We start from the raw sequence: 13,977 nt of genomic DNA, 5'->3' as shown, positions 1-13,977 counted from the left end.
CATGATCAGTGTTGTCACATGGCCTCCGCGATTCCTTGGAAAATCATTTTTACTCATCAGTCATCCAGAAATGTAACTTGAAACTGTATTACACAAAGTGGAAGCCATATATATATATATATATATACTCTCTACTGATACACAGTTGAGCTCTCTGGACACCAGCTCACCTAAGATGGAAAGAAAGACAAAGGCTATGTGTTCTGTGGTCAGATGAGTCAATGTTTATAATAATTTTGGAAAAAAAACCTGAATTCAATCTGTCACCAATAATAAATTATCATTCATTTTTCCCCCCAATGAATAATCACAAAATTTCTCTGTGATTATCAGGAACATGTGCTTAAAAACAGCAGTTTAGAAGGGAACTTATTATTTTGATTAACTTATGATTTTGGTACGTTTACTCGTTCAAAGTTTAGGTTTAGTGAGAATGCTAAAGATGTTGCCATCTGACTCACTGGACCAGCATTATGTTCCAAATAATCCTGGTTTAGAATAGAATAGAATAGAATAGAATAGAATAGAAATACTTTATTAATCCCTTCGGAGAGCCCTCAGGGAAATTTGGGTTTATATATTAAGCTTTAAATGAGAATATGAAGAATAAGAATAATGGAAAAGATTAAAAAGAAAAAAAAAAGAATAGCTTCTGTATGTATTTCAGCACCAAGAGCACCAAAATGAGTGAAACAAACATTTTATTGTTGATTTTACTAATAATCCATCAAAAATATGAAAAAATAAGAAAAAAAAAACTAAAACAGAATATTGTTAATATTTCAGAAACTCTCCAAAAATCCAAAAACATGTTTTCAGGCAAGCTCATCTCTTTTTAAGAGGAGCAATGCTCCTTTTGATGCACAGCATGGCTTCGCCATGAACAGTTGGTTGGTTGTGCTCATGCCATGTGTATAAGCTTATGTGCACACAAGTTAACAGTACTTGAACAAATTTAAGTGTGAAAAAAGCAATTAGAACACAAATTATGCACATAGGAAACAAATGTATCTTGGATAAACAAAACAGGATTAAAATACTAATGCTACTAATAATAGTAAAATGTGACCTAAGAAAATCCCTTTTCTCTCTGTACGGCCTGTCCTGGAGTCTATAAAAATGTAATCACAAGTATGAATGACAGCTGAAAATGAAAATGAATTGAGATAATTATTGGACTTTAAAAGTTTTGTTGACATCACAAATTCATTAGAAAAAAACTAAAACTCTCTTCAAACATATAATATGCAACATTTTACAGTTAATTTCTTGTTTTTATGAAAAAAATCAAACATAATGGTCATTTAAAACAGTACAATCGAAGCTTGAATCTAAGAAAATCTAATGTAAAACTGAAAGGTCTGTTTCACAAATAAATGCTCTATTCACACAGACACTCACATACACAGAGAGAAATATATATATATATATATAAATTGTGCAGACTGCTGTGAAATGGAGGACAAACATGCTTTTGTGAACAGCTGCAAAGCAAGACATATCAAAAGGGTTAATCATCCTTGACATCAATGCTCCTTTGCAAAGCGAAGGCACACATCAGGAATATTAAAAGATTTTCTTATTAAAAAATAACTAATAATCAAATGGTAGCAAATCCAATCTGAACTTGCCATCCATTGAAACCTGCTTATTGAGGTGAATACACAAAGCTGAAGTGAACTCACTCGAAATATTAAACTATACACACTAGCACACTATTATGAGCTTCTAAACAACCTTCAAACGAAAATTCACTGAGTTTCAGGAAGGATGAAAAATATATTTTAACAGCTTTTCTGCTCTAAGGATGATGTGCGGTAACACAGCATTGTGTCTTGATTTGACCCTCACGTTGTGCTCCCATACAGCCGGACTTTTGAAGTAATCTTTAACATAGTTCTTTAGAATTTTATAGTTATAGTTTTTTTTTCTGTGGTAACTGCCAGCTTTATTTTATGTCCAGTCATTGTATGTGACAGTTTTTGTGGGAATGTTTTTAGTTTGTTTGTTATGGGAATAAAAAGTGTCTATCTTAAGGAATGAGCCAGTGCTGTGACACATGACAACTTAGCAGAGTACCAATCTTAAATACTATCTTTAGGCACTTTAATGGCTGATGGTTGCTACAACTCTTGATTTGTTATTACTTTATCTGTATCTATAAAATATGGTAAAGATAACATAGGCATAGGCAAGGAAAAAAAAGACTAAGGTGTGCCAAATGCCACAAGAACTGAACTGAAAAACAGTGGCACCAGATTTTATGATGCAATCCTCCACAGAGCCTTGACCTCCATGAAACAGTGTGGCATCATCTTCACAGACAACGGTACAAAAGGCAGCTTAGATCCAAAGAAAATCTTTTAAATGTCCTTCAAGAAACCTAGAAAACTATTACTATGGACTGTTGAAATAAATTACAAGAAAGCTTGTCTAATGCTGGGCTTACACCAGAAGAATTTTAAAAAATTTGCAAAAAACTATCAGCTCACACCAGCTCACATCTAAAGACAAATGTTTAGAGTTTTAAGTCTCAGCCTAGTCTCAGACTGAGATTTGACAAAGACTGTGAATCACTATTTACAAGACTACAACTAGATGCTTTCAGCATGTTTTGTAATATGTTGGACGAACGGGGCTGATCTGCCCACAGCAAAGCAAGCAAGCGGAGGGTTTCCCTCCAGGGAATTACACATTATTAAGTGTGCCTTTGTATCTCCACCAGGTGTTACACTGACTCATCAGAATTTGGAAGGATGAATGAGTTTTTTATTCTTCTCTCATTTGTTAGATCATTATACTATAAGACATAAATGATCCACAGCAGACATGTACTTCTTAATAACCATCTGCTCCTCCTTCTGGACGGTCCACCTACAACGTTTCATCATTGCTTCTTGTTCGTTTTTTTTTCGTCCGTTTTTGCTGGTGTTCTGAATGTCGGGATTCCTGTTTCTGCTTTTGTCAGAGCTCATCTATTGGTTGTTGATCGTGTTTTGTCACTGCGACTTGCGATAATATCAAACACGTTTGATATTCTCCAAGACTAGGGAAAGACTGACGTTAAACAGAGCAGATTACCAGCTTAAACCTGACGGCTGAGATGACGGGAGCGTGCTGTGACTCCCGTAAAACTCCTAAGATTTCCTAAAGGCTTAGTCTGCGACTGTGAAAATTCATTGGTGTGAGCCCAGCTTAAGTAGGTTCAGGTTATGTGGAAGAAAAAAATGTACTCATACCAAATATAAACTTTCATGCTCAATGCAAACTCTATTTTTGCTTAATATGCTGTATTTCCATCTATGTTTGAACTTCTTAATCAATTGCAGCTATTCCTTTTTTTTCAGTCAACATGCTGTATCGCAAAATAACAAATAGCTCAACACTTCTGCACAGAACTGTAAAGGCCCCATAACTACTGGGAGACAACTGTCTGAGACAAACCAAAACCTTGAAAAAAAGTCTTACATGGCAGTCTTCGCAGCATTGTCCATGGGCACACACGGCGTCTCCCTTGAGGGTGCATGTTGTGGCGTTGCAGCAGGGGTTCATGCATTCCTGGAATGCAGGAAAGAAAACACAGCAGCTTATTGCATGCAGACCTGAAAGCCACCCTGAAGATCCCTCGTCAACTGGTCCTGGTCAGATGACGACCTCCAGGTCAGGGATGGACTTCCTGTCTGGAGATTCCTGCCTTGACCTGGAGACCTTTAACCAGAGGAATTCACTGAAGTTGATGTGTTTTAGATTTGGCTTTTGGACTAATAAAGAAGTGTCAGTGCATTGACCCACAAAATAAGTGGGTTGGGAAGCCAAAAATGGAAATCAGGTGTTTGTTAAAACCAGAGACTGGAGTGGAGACAAGAGGAAGAAAAAGAAATGAAACTATATGGTGGGGTAGGGTTCTAATGTTTAGATATGTTGGGGGCTGGCAGCTGAATTTTCAATGTTAATTTTCAGCTGTGTTTTGTGATTCTGGGTGTTCACATCTTGGTTTCGAAATAAATCTATTATTTTAAGAAGAGTGGAAAGGGTCCTTTCATCTCCAAGTTTAACTGGGCTGGCAGATCAAACAAGCTGTGTGGTGAAATCATAGATGTGTGGGCACGCTGGCAGAGTTGGCAAATGTAAACCATACTTTGTTTGTTGGTGGTTAAACATCATGACTCCACTAAAAAACCACCTACTGCCATCTAAATAATTTTGTGCCATGTCATAATTCTTCCTAGCTAAATAATGACAAACACTGTTGAGTTTAAAAGACACAGTTTAGCTAAATTTCAAAATGGAATCACATTTAAACTGCGAGAAGACTGCTTGATGGTTTTGTACTCTGACAAGACCAGCAGAGCTAAGGCGCCTCTCCAGAGAACTGATCACATCACGTTTTATGAAAATTTCATGTTAAATTTTCATGCTTACATAAATATTTTAGCTTAACAGAGCAATGTATGGGCTCCAGAGAAAACATCTTTTGAAAAGCATGGTATGAAATCAATTAGTCTACAACAGTTGTTTAAATCTGTCAGATACATATTTAATCAAGACTTCATACCTTCTGAAAGGCTGCAGCTACAAAAAGTAAATATGAATTAGGCTGCTTCTTATAATCTTCAGTGTTTCTGACCTCACAGCCAGCAAAAGGCAAACACTGCTCTCAGTCTCTGTGGATGACTCATTTATACCTTAATTTCCCTGCAAATGTCAACCATAAACTTACAAAGATTAAAAAAAAAGACTGAAAAGAAGACGGTCTAATGTAGGAATATTAATGTGTAACAGATAGGAACAGTTTTCATTGGTAACTGATTCCTTGTTGTTGTTATTCTTGGGTTTCTATGACTATAAGCTCAGCATTTATGGGGTTTGAATGTTGGTTGGGAATGCAAGCAAATTAAAAAGCTGTGAAGGGTTTTTTGTCACTACTTTCACCACCTATTACTCTCCAGTAAAAGTGAAATATTCTCTGTGATGTATTCATTCTGTGATTTTTGGCTCTACGACACAAGCAGCTGTCTTGGCTACATCTGAGCGATATCTGTGAGTCTTACGTCACATCTCAGGACGTCTCACACGTGTGTGTGAGCGAGAAACCAAGTGAGCATGGATGCATGCATTAGAGAGAGCCCATTTGTTTGGATCACACTGCCAAAGAAAGCTTATTTCAGCTTCGAGCCAGTCATGCTTTAGATTGTTTGTTTTGTCAAACAGATGGACAGGGGCTTGATTAATGTGTCTTTATTAAGGATGTGACATCGTACTGGCAGCCTATCGAGAGAAGATGTGATTTTAGTGATTTTTCTCATTTTTGTCACACTATGTTTCAATGTTAAGTCACAATAATAATGTCAAGAGAAGTCTGACTTTAAGTCTGTGTAGTTTGTTAGTGGTAGGGAGGTTCTTGCTTACAGGAGCCACTATTTGGTCTAGGGAGAAGTGTGCAGAATGATAATTTTTTATCAAGTCTTTCCTTACTTCAGGGTAGGAAATAAAGTGACAATTTACTGTTTAAATGAGAATCCTGGAAAAAAAAAAACACTTTTCTGAGCTTTATTCATCAAATCTTTGACAAAAAAGCAGAAATTCTGCTTTTCCTGGATGCAGTTTCATTTCATTTAGTGACAAGGAGCTATCCACTGTGATGGCAGCAGTGGAGACAGATTTACTCTATTGGAGCAGATGAGGATGAAGGCGTCTGCTGAGGACTTTACCTCTAGTTCTCCACAGTCACATTCTTCTCCCTCCTCCACATAGCCATTGCCGCACTTTTGTCCTCCGTACAGCACCTTGACCTCCGGCATGTTGTACAAACACATGCCCACGCCTTTCTCCAGACTAGCTGCAAGGTCCTTCTTGCTGCATGTGCTAAACACTGTTGGGAACGGATATCTACAAGACAAGAAAAGAACCACAGTAAAGAGAGCGATATTCACAAAAAACAAAAAAAGAATCCTTCTTGTGTGTGAGTAAAGTAGAATCTGAAATGATTAATTGCGTTACTGTGTAAGTTCTAGTTCAATGCATTTAGTGTAAATGGCCTCTTCAAAAGTCCAAAGAAACATTTTCTTTGGCAGCTACATTTTCAACAGGCATATCCTGACTGGAGAGGGACGATTTAACTGGCTGGAGGGAAGAGTGTTATTTCGGACGAAGGTGAATGGAGTGTGAGTATGTGTGTATGCAAATCCTGAAATAGCAAGTCTGAAACCATGTAATTTCTACTGCATTAATATCATTCCTAGGTATCACTTACATGAAGTGCTGACTTAATATCTAATTTAAAAAAGAAAGAAATTGAATTCCTAACCAGAAGAGGAAAAAATAGCTCTGAGTTCACAGATGAAGCTTTACAATACTTCAGAACAACAAGGAATAAAAAAAAACACTCCAGATCGACAAGGATAGAAAATAAAGATTGAGTAAAAAAATCATTTGCAGCAGGAGGATGAAGAAACAAAGTTATACACACCAAAACGCAAATCTGCGAGGAGCGAAATTACAGACCGGATCAACGTCAGTGTCAATGGATTGGCAGAATATTGGAGAGAAAGAGGACTTACAACATTCAAGCTCAGGTGATAAGAAGTCAAACAATGACAGATATACCACCAAAGACTGTTGAGGCAACTCAGGTTTTCCCCAGAGATGCTGAAATCTTTCTGTACTGAGGCCAAAGAAAGCTCAGAGCATGTGTGTGAAGTTTGGTGACTGTTCTGCCCAGAGGTGAAAAGCTTTGCAGAAAGGGGTGCGTCTAGCTGAGCATACCTAAAAAAACAGCTTTCTTTTCCCTGTGTGACACCCACCCCAGACAATGCAGCTCCAAAGCAATCAAAATTCTCAAGACCTTTATGTTATCCCAGTAAATGCCTGTTCAATCTACTGCAATCACACAAGCTTTTCCATATTCTACAATGAGCAGGACAAGCTCCTTCCCCAGTATGGACATGACCACTAAATCAGTCTCAGGACTCAGTACTGATGTGGCTGTTACTGACTGATACTTCATAGTAGTGTTGATATTGTCATTGTCTCTTTCACAGTTATGAGATTGCCCTTGCAATTTGCACAATGATATGCAGAATAAATTTAGCATATAACTGCACAACAATCTGCAAACTGAATAGGTTTCAGTTACTGCATATATTTAGTTTTGTTTCATTTTCTCATTTTCTTATTATATAGAATCATTTTGTTAGATTTTATCTTTTTGTCAGTCTCTGCACAGTCAAGGCCACATTTACATTTCATTGCAAGTGACAAGCTTCATATAACTGAAGAAGTAGTCCTAAATGAATATGATAAATCTGGTACCAAAGAGACACACAAAACCACAAAGAAAAAAAACAAAAAACAAACAAACAAACAAAAAAAACTAATGAGAACCAAAGGGGGCACAAAATGGTTACAAAACAAATCACCTTCAAGATATTGAACAATCTGGACTATAGAATTACTCCAAAATAATAAAGATTTCAACTACAGATAGGGCACAAAATGACCACAAAGAGACCAAAAATAATAAGTTAATAAATATAAAAATAAATAAAAATAGGAGCAATTATTATGTCGTTTAAGCTGTTTTAACTCTGTGTGCCTATCTTATCTACAACTCTGTTGGACCCTAAAAACGAAACCAATAACTATCTAATTTTATACAAAGGTGACTTTTTAAGTGTCTCTTCCTTATTGAAAAATGTACAGACTACTGTTTTCCTCTGCACTTTGAAGCTGTGTCCTTGCATAATCAAATGCAGCAAGGATTTAAGTACATGAGAACATGTAAAAGCTCCAAGAAGGCTGGGTAGGCCATGGTGTGTTACTGCTTACAGCACCATTGGTAAGCTATTTACTGATATCATATTTTTATAAAGCTGGGACAGTATAAGACTCATCATATAACTTCGACATCTTTAGTAACTTCAAATATGTGAAAATCGATTCACAGGTAGCAAGTAATCAATGGACCTGATGGTTTATCAATCTAGTTGTTAAAAGTTGTATTATTCTGAACCTAGTGTAGCTTTTTGTCTTATCTTCTGAAGATCAGTATATAATCACACTGTACCTGAGCTTTGGAAGCGACCCATTATTAAACCTGTGCATAAGGTCTCTGATGTGGCCCCTGCAGCCTCGTCCCACTGCTGCTTTCTCCATCTGTAAGAATGTGTGATTGTTCTGTCTTTAAATTTGTTGTCTGCATATGTTTCGGCAGGGCAGGAACCAGTTGAAAATCAGCTTTTTGCAGCACTGATGCCCAAGAGAAATTTCCCTCTGGGACACTAAAGTTTATCTTAATCTTAATAGTATGATGCAGTTTCAGTTTCTCATACAGATGTTGCTAAACCTGCCACTCTGTGTGAACTCCTGCTCTTATCTCTCAAGAAACAGCGCTGGTATGAAACACAAGCAACAGGACATCTAATTCTATGACCCAGTGTATGAAAGCAGCACAGACATCCTCATGTTACATGCCAGCTAACACAGCATAACAAAAAGACTCAGAGAAAAGAGGGCTTGAGGTATAAAGTAGTCTTTGTTGGATACAGCCTGGCCCAAAAAGAGCATATAGAGAATGTGGGGTAACAGGGAGCGATGGCTAACAAGGGATTGACAGGCATGGTACAGAGGAAGTGAGCTTGGCATTGGATGCTTAAAAAGCTTGACTTCAGAAAGAAACATGTCATACATGTAGTTATATGGCGATAGGCTGACTGAGGTCTTCAAACGCATCAGGGTGTGGAGACTGCAAAGCTTGAGGCTTGACAGGGCAGATTTGTGAAATTTCAACATGACACAAAATATGTTTGTGGAGCCTGCCGTTGGACAGCAGTGGGAGGAGGGATGTGTGATATTTTGCCTTTGCCTAAGGGGGATTTGGCTGCAGCAACTGCATGGATATTTCACTGCTGTTAGCTGACTATAGTGAGGCTTCTCCTGAGGGGTCTGAAGATAACAGTGGAGGCATTCAATGGAAAAGAAATCGCTTTTTTTCCTTCCAAAAGGATAACAGATTTCTAAAGTACACAAAACACAGAAAACATCCTCCTCTAACAGTCACCCTTGGGTAAAAGAGTAGCCTCCACTTCAGTCAAGCTGTCCAGTTTCAAATGTTGGCTGCTTTCATCTTTCATTGAGCACACGCCAGTCTACCTGTATCTGTCCACTGATGTCCACTCGCATAATCCACTCATAAATCATTGTACGCACTCCTGCAAACTCCTGCACAGAACAGACCAAGCCCATTGTAGATAGCACAGACCCTGCTGATAAAACAACAACAACAACAACAACAAAAAACAGACATGCTTCAGGAAAGGAGGTGGAATATCAAAAAGAGGTAAACAGAGTCTGCTCCCTAATAAACTTTCTTGAATGGTAAAAGCTGGAGAAGCTGCTCATACTAGTGGAGAAAAATCTGTTTTCTTTATCTCAGACTCACATGGAAAGAATGAGATAAATCAGAACATAAACCTGTTACAAGTTGCATGAATTTGATGGGATTGCATCATTACGTAGACAGTTATGACTTGCTTCAGGCAAAAGCCTAAAACAGCACATATCTAGTGGGTAACTCCCTTTTCAGATTACTGACTAATTATCTTCACAGCATGAACATATTTCATCATGCGTTGCCTGTTTACAGGGTGATCCTGTGAAGGCATATGCTCATAATCATCACTAAATAATACTACACAGTTTCAATGATATGATGAAATAAAAAAGTAAAATAATAGTGTAGATAAGTCAAAACTAACAGAGTATTTAAAGTTAGATGAAAAACAACTCTGCACAAGGCGTGTTTTATCGTTTATATGCTTGCATCTCATGCAGCAATGGTGAGACTCAAGCTATTACCTTAAATGAACTGCTCTCAGGGTTTGAATTACAGGGGAGCTAAGGGGAGCTTGGCTCCCCTGAAAGGCAGAGAAGCTCCTCTAAAGAGATTTAGCTTATACTTTAGGGGGGAGCTAAAAATCTTCCAGATGACGTGGATGATCCGTTCTGTTTCCTTCAGCACCGTGGACAGCAGCATTGTTTGTCTGTTGTCTGCTGTGAGCGTCCACACAACAACCACCTGGTGCGCTTCTTTTGTGGTTAAAGAACTTTCCATCGCTGTTTCAGATTAAACAAGCTGCATACAGTAGTTTTTTAAACCATGTTTTTGACTGCTTTATGTGCACTAATATAAACGCGCGTGCACGTGATGTGTGACGTTGCGGTGCACGTGGGAAAATAAGGCTCCTCCGAGAGCCCCAGCTCGAGCCCTGACTGCTTTTAACCGATGTCTGCTGTGATTGTGTATCAGCAGGACTTTGATAATTTAGCTGCACCACTAATCTGCAGCTGACATTCCTCCAGGTAGCAGCTGCCCACACAATCCTGGTAACAGATGCAGCGTCAGCCTGACTGGGTGCCCAGGGATGAAGCGAGGATATCGCTGTCACCCAGCGCCTGCTGCACTTCTTCATGACAATGAGCTGATCTACTGAAAGAAAATCCTGTCCAGACGCAGATGAGCACAAATCAAGGACTCTTATGAAACTTTCAAATGTTTTTCTGCCATCAGCTGAATGTCAGCGACTGTTGTCAGGGGAGCAGAAATTAATTGTTAGCTGAATAATACAATATTTAATTACCATTTGATGTTATGAACACGTTGACTAAAAGTATAGACAGTGTTTTAGTGCAGGGCTTGTTGGTAAACTGTGACATAAAGTAGTGAAAAAGAAGCTTTAACCCATAAGAGCCCGATGTGACATATATGTTACATACAGTTTCTGAGACATTTTGCTTAAATTTATGGTATAAACATTGCTCAAAATCCTGTTGAACACAATCTGTTACTTGTCTTCTGTCCCCTAATAGATACCCAGAAGCAGAAAACCATATTATAATATTTTTTATATATCACATGGTAATAAATGGTAGGTATCCCCCCCAAAAATGTAATTTTTTTTGTTACATTTTGTTAAAGGGCCAAATAAAGATCTCATATTTAAAAAATTGGACTTTTCTTACAATTTTTTTATGGGTCGGGCCTTAATGGGTTAAATCCCAGTTATTTTCTCCCTCATTCAAAGAGTAAGTGGAGAACAATATTGGGAGTTGAAAGCCAAAACTCAATTCCGGACTAATTTAGCCATAGTCAACCGTCACGTTTACTATAAATCTATTTTCTATATATCTGCTGCAGAAGCAGCAACAATGTGCAGAGCCTGGTCACCAACACCATTTATTATCACAGCTGAGGCCACACAGCTGCTCTGCTGTCCAGGAAATTACTCAAATGTAGGTTTCGATGAATAATATTGGTGTAGAGTCCTTCACCCTCTTCAGGTGCAGTTTGCTGAACTGGAACTAATTTGGCTATGCACAACAGTAACAAAATAAATCTAATTAGTTCAGGTTTCATTAACATGTGCTCTTCAGTGAGAAAAAAGTGTGGTTCTATCTGACTGACTGGTTGTTGACTTAGAGCTGCTTTATTACAGGGAGGAAAAAATAGAGTTTTGGGTATTACTTTGGATAATATCCGTTTTTTGTGATTTGTTTAACTCTTCAACAGTTAATGCTTCACTAGGTTTTAACACATGCAGTCCTGTGCTGTAAATGCACTTTTGTCGTGTTTTAAAGGGGATGTTAAACAAATGTAAATAGGAAAAAATGTAAAGACGTTCTGTGGCTATTACTAGTGAATTGCATTATTAGTCCTAATTTGGAACATACCTGCTTATGCAAGTATGATGGTACAGACTGCAATAAAGTGGTCAAGATTTTCTGGCTCTAGTGGTCCTTGTTGAGCAGTAGCTGGACAGGAAAGGGGTCATAGAAATAAGAAACGTTTCAAAGGGCCCCAGGCTGGGTTCAAACCTGAGCCAACTGCATTGAGGAACTGTAGCCTCTACATATGTGGTGGCTGGTCTGCCAACTGAGATAAATGCCACCCCCAGGTGTCTATAACTATTTATCTACATACAGACTGCATATGTGTCACACACTGATATACCAGTAACAGTCAGTAACAGAACATTTCTACATTTTTGCTCCTCTTTCCAATGCCTGTCAGTGATTATTCACTTGGTACTTAAACCTAATGATGTACATGCTTCCTTTATGATCCACCATTCAAGCAATGTGACAGACAGACACGCTTATCAGCTGAAACACTGGTGGTAAAAGTGTTTCTCTGTGACTCTCATATATCATTGCATTACAGTAAAATTGCAGGCTTAAAGTCTTTTTACACTGCAAGTTCTCAGTCATGAAAGAAATGTTGTAAAATCTGTCTGTCCATCCAATGTGGGGATTCTTGATTGAACTTTAAAAGATGTGAGAAACAGATGTCAGATTTAGTTACCTAGGAGAGCACAAAAATAACAGACCATATGGGTCAGCACAAAAACAATAACTAACCACTTTCACATTCATATACAAGATGGTGGAGAAACACAAAAAGGAATGAGTCATCAAGAGCCATAAAAAAGGAGTTGTAGCACAATAAATCCAACATTTCTCATGCTGACAGTACAAAGATTATTTCATTAGAAAGTCATAATGTGACAAGTTTAGCATGTTCTAAAGGTGGCTTCTTAAAGTGACTAATTATATATAAATATAAAAAGATAATAATTCAAGCAGCAATTTTTGTAATAAACATGGCCCAAGCTTTAAAAATACTACACCCTTCATTTCATTTCAGTTGATTCAAGGGTGAAAAACATGCTTGTTTGAAATGAATCAGGTCTGCATGGAAAAGAAGACTGGTAACAGCTGCAGAATACAAACTGATTTGATTTCTCTGCTCCTGACTTACAACTGCAATGACAGGATGTTTGTTTTATGTGAGGATGCACTGAAAATTGAGGATCTATTGTCATAGCATTAATGCAGACATTTTCTCAGACAAGTGGAAAGTGAGATGAAAAAATAGTCTGGATAACGGAGTGAAACAGGGTTGTAAACAGTATATGTGTTGTTTACACCAAGGTTATAAAGGGCTCTTCTATTTACAGACCCTCTGACTGATGTCGGGCTGTCTCTGTTGCTCTCTAAGATGCACCACAGACTGACATGCATTTAGTCCATGCTAAGCAGGAGAGACATGTTTGACCTTTCAGCAAATGTCAGGCTGCAACACAACCAGACGCCTATAGTGATTAAACATCAGAAAAAAACTAAACACGGGCTATATTTCCTGCAAACATTTACTTGCTAACCAGCTCCCCTTTTCTCCACTGCAGAATATATTCAGAGAATTACATTTTGTACCTTCTCACCTCATTCGCACTCTGTCAATTTGATAAGAAAATAAGAGTCACAAGCTTCCTCATATCGCTGTGACAATGTATTCGCCTTGTCGCTTAAACTTCCAGCTGCAGCTTCTTGTTGCATTTTATTATTCTACTAAATTACACAAACAGACAGAAAGGATAAAAAAAAAAAAACATACTTTTGTGCTTCATAGCTGCATGATGCAACTCTTGGCTCAACTTCAAACTTCAAAACATCCATGTAAACTGTTTTTCTCCACTGTCACTCAAGTTTTCACCTGTTGTTGAGTAACAAATCTCTCATGGCCAGTCTGTACGGCTCACACGGCTGTCATAATCTTCCACGTCTACCAGAAATAATTCCTTCACAGTCATCTTTTACTGTTTGTCTCATTCCCACCATCACCTCTTTTTCTGTTTCTCGTCTTATGTTACCACTGGGGAAGATAAAAGACAAACAAAACCACAGCATCCACACTTAGCCTGTCTATCGACGCATAAAGCACCTCTCTGCGGATCCTTCTCAATGTGCTCTGGCCCTGATTGCAGCTGGCAGCGTCACTGATAATCACATCATTTAAATGCAGCCTGTCCTCTCCTCCATTAGCAAGTCTAAGCTCAGAGTAACCAAGACACACAATCAAACAAGCTACACTGCTTTTCAACGATGTGTTTAACATTCTGAAGACATCTGAACTGAGGGTCA

The 13,977-nt window shown here is 38.1% G+C and overlaps 1 protein-coding gene across 2 annotated transcripts in view; it reads right to left on the bottom strand.

Annotated features, from left to right (window-relative positions):
* adam12b (ADAM metallopeptidase domain 12b) overlaps positions 1-13,977 on the bottom strand; it is a 92,855-nt gene that overhangs the window by 23,706 nt on the left and 55,172 nt on the right. For both annotated transcript variants that reach the window (XM_042010832.1, XM_042010833.1), the window contains exons 12-13: positions 5,712-5,889; positions 3,469-3,558 (exon numbers count right to left, since the gene is read on the bottom strand). In XM_042010832.1, the coding sequence (XP_041866766.1) occupies positions 3,469-3,558; positions 5,712-5,889 (268 nt within the window). The remainder of the gene's footprint in view (positions 1-3,468; positions 3,559-5,711; positions 5,890-13,977) is intronic.

The sequence above is a fragment of the Melanotaenia boesemani genome, chromosome 16, assembly GCF_017639745.1.
Source record: "Melanotaenia boesemani isolate fMelBoe1 chromosome 16, fMelBoe1.pri, whole genome shotgun sequence".
NCBI lineage: Eukaryota > Metazoa > Chordata > Actinopteri > Atheriniformes > Melanotaeniidae > Melanotaenia > Melanotaenia boesemani.
Note: the sequence above shows the minus strand (reverse complement) of the source record. Positions and strands in the feature narration are given on the sequence as shown.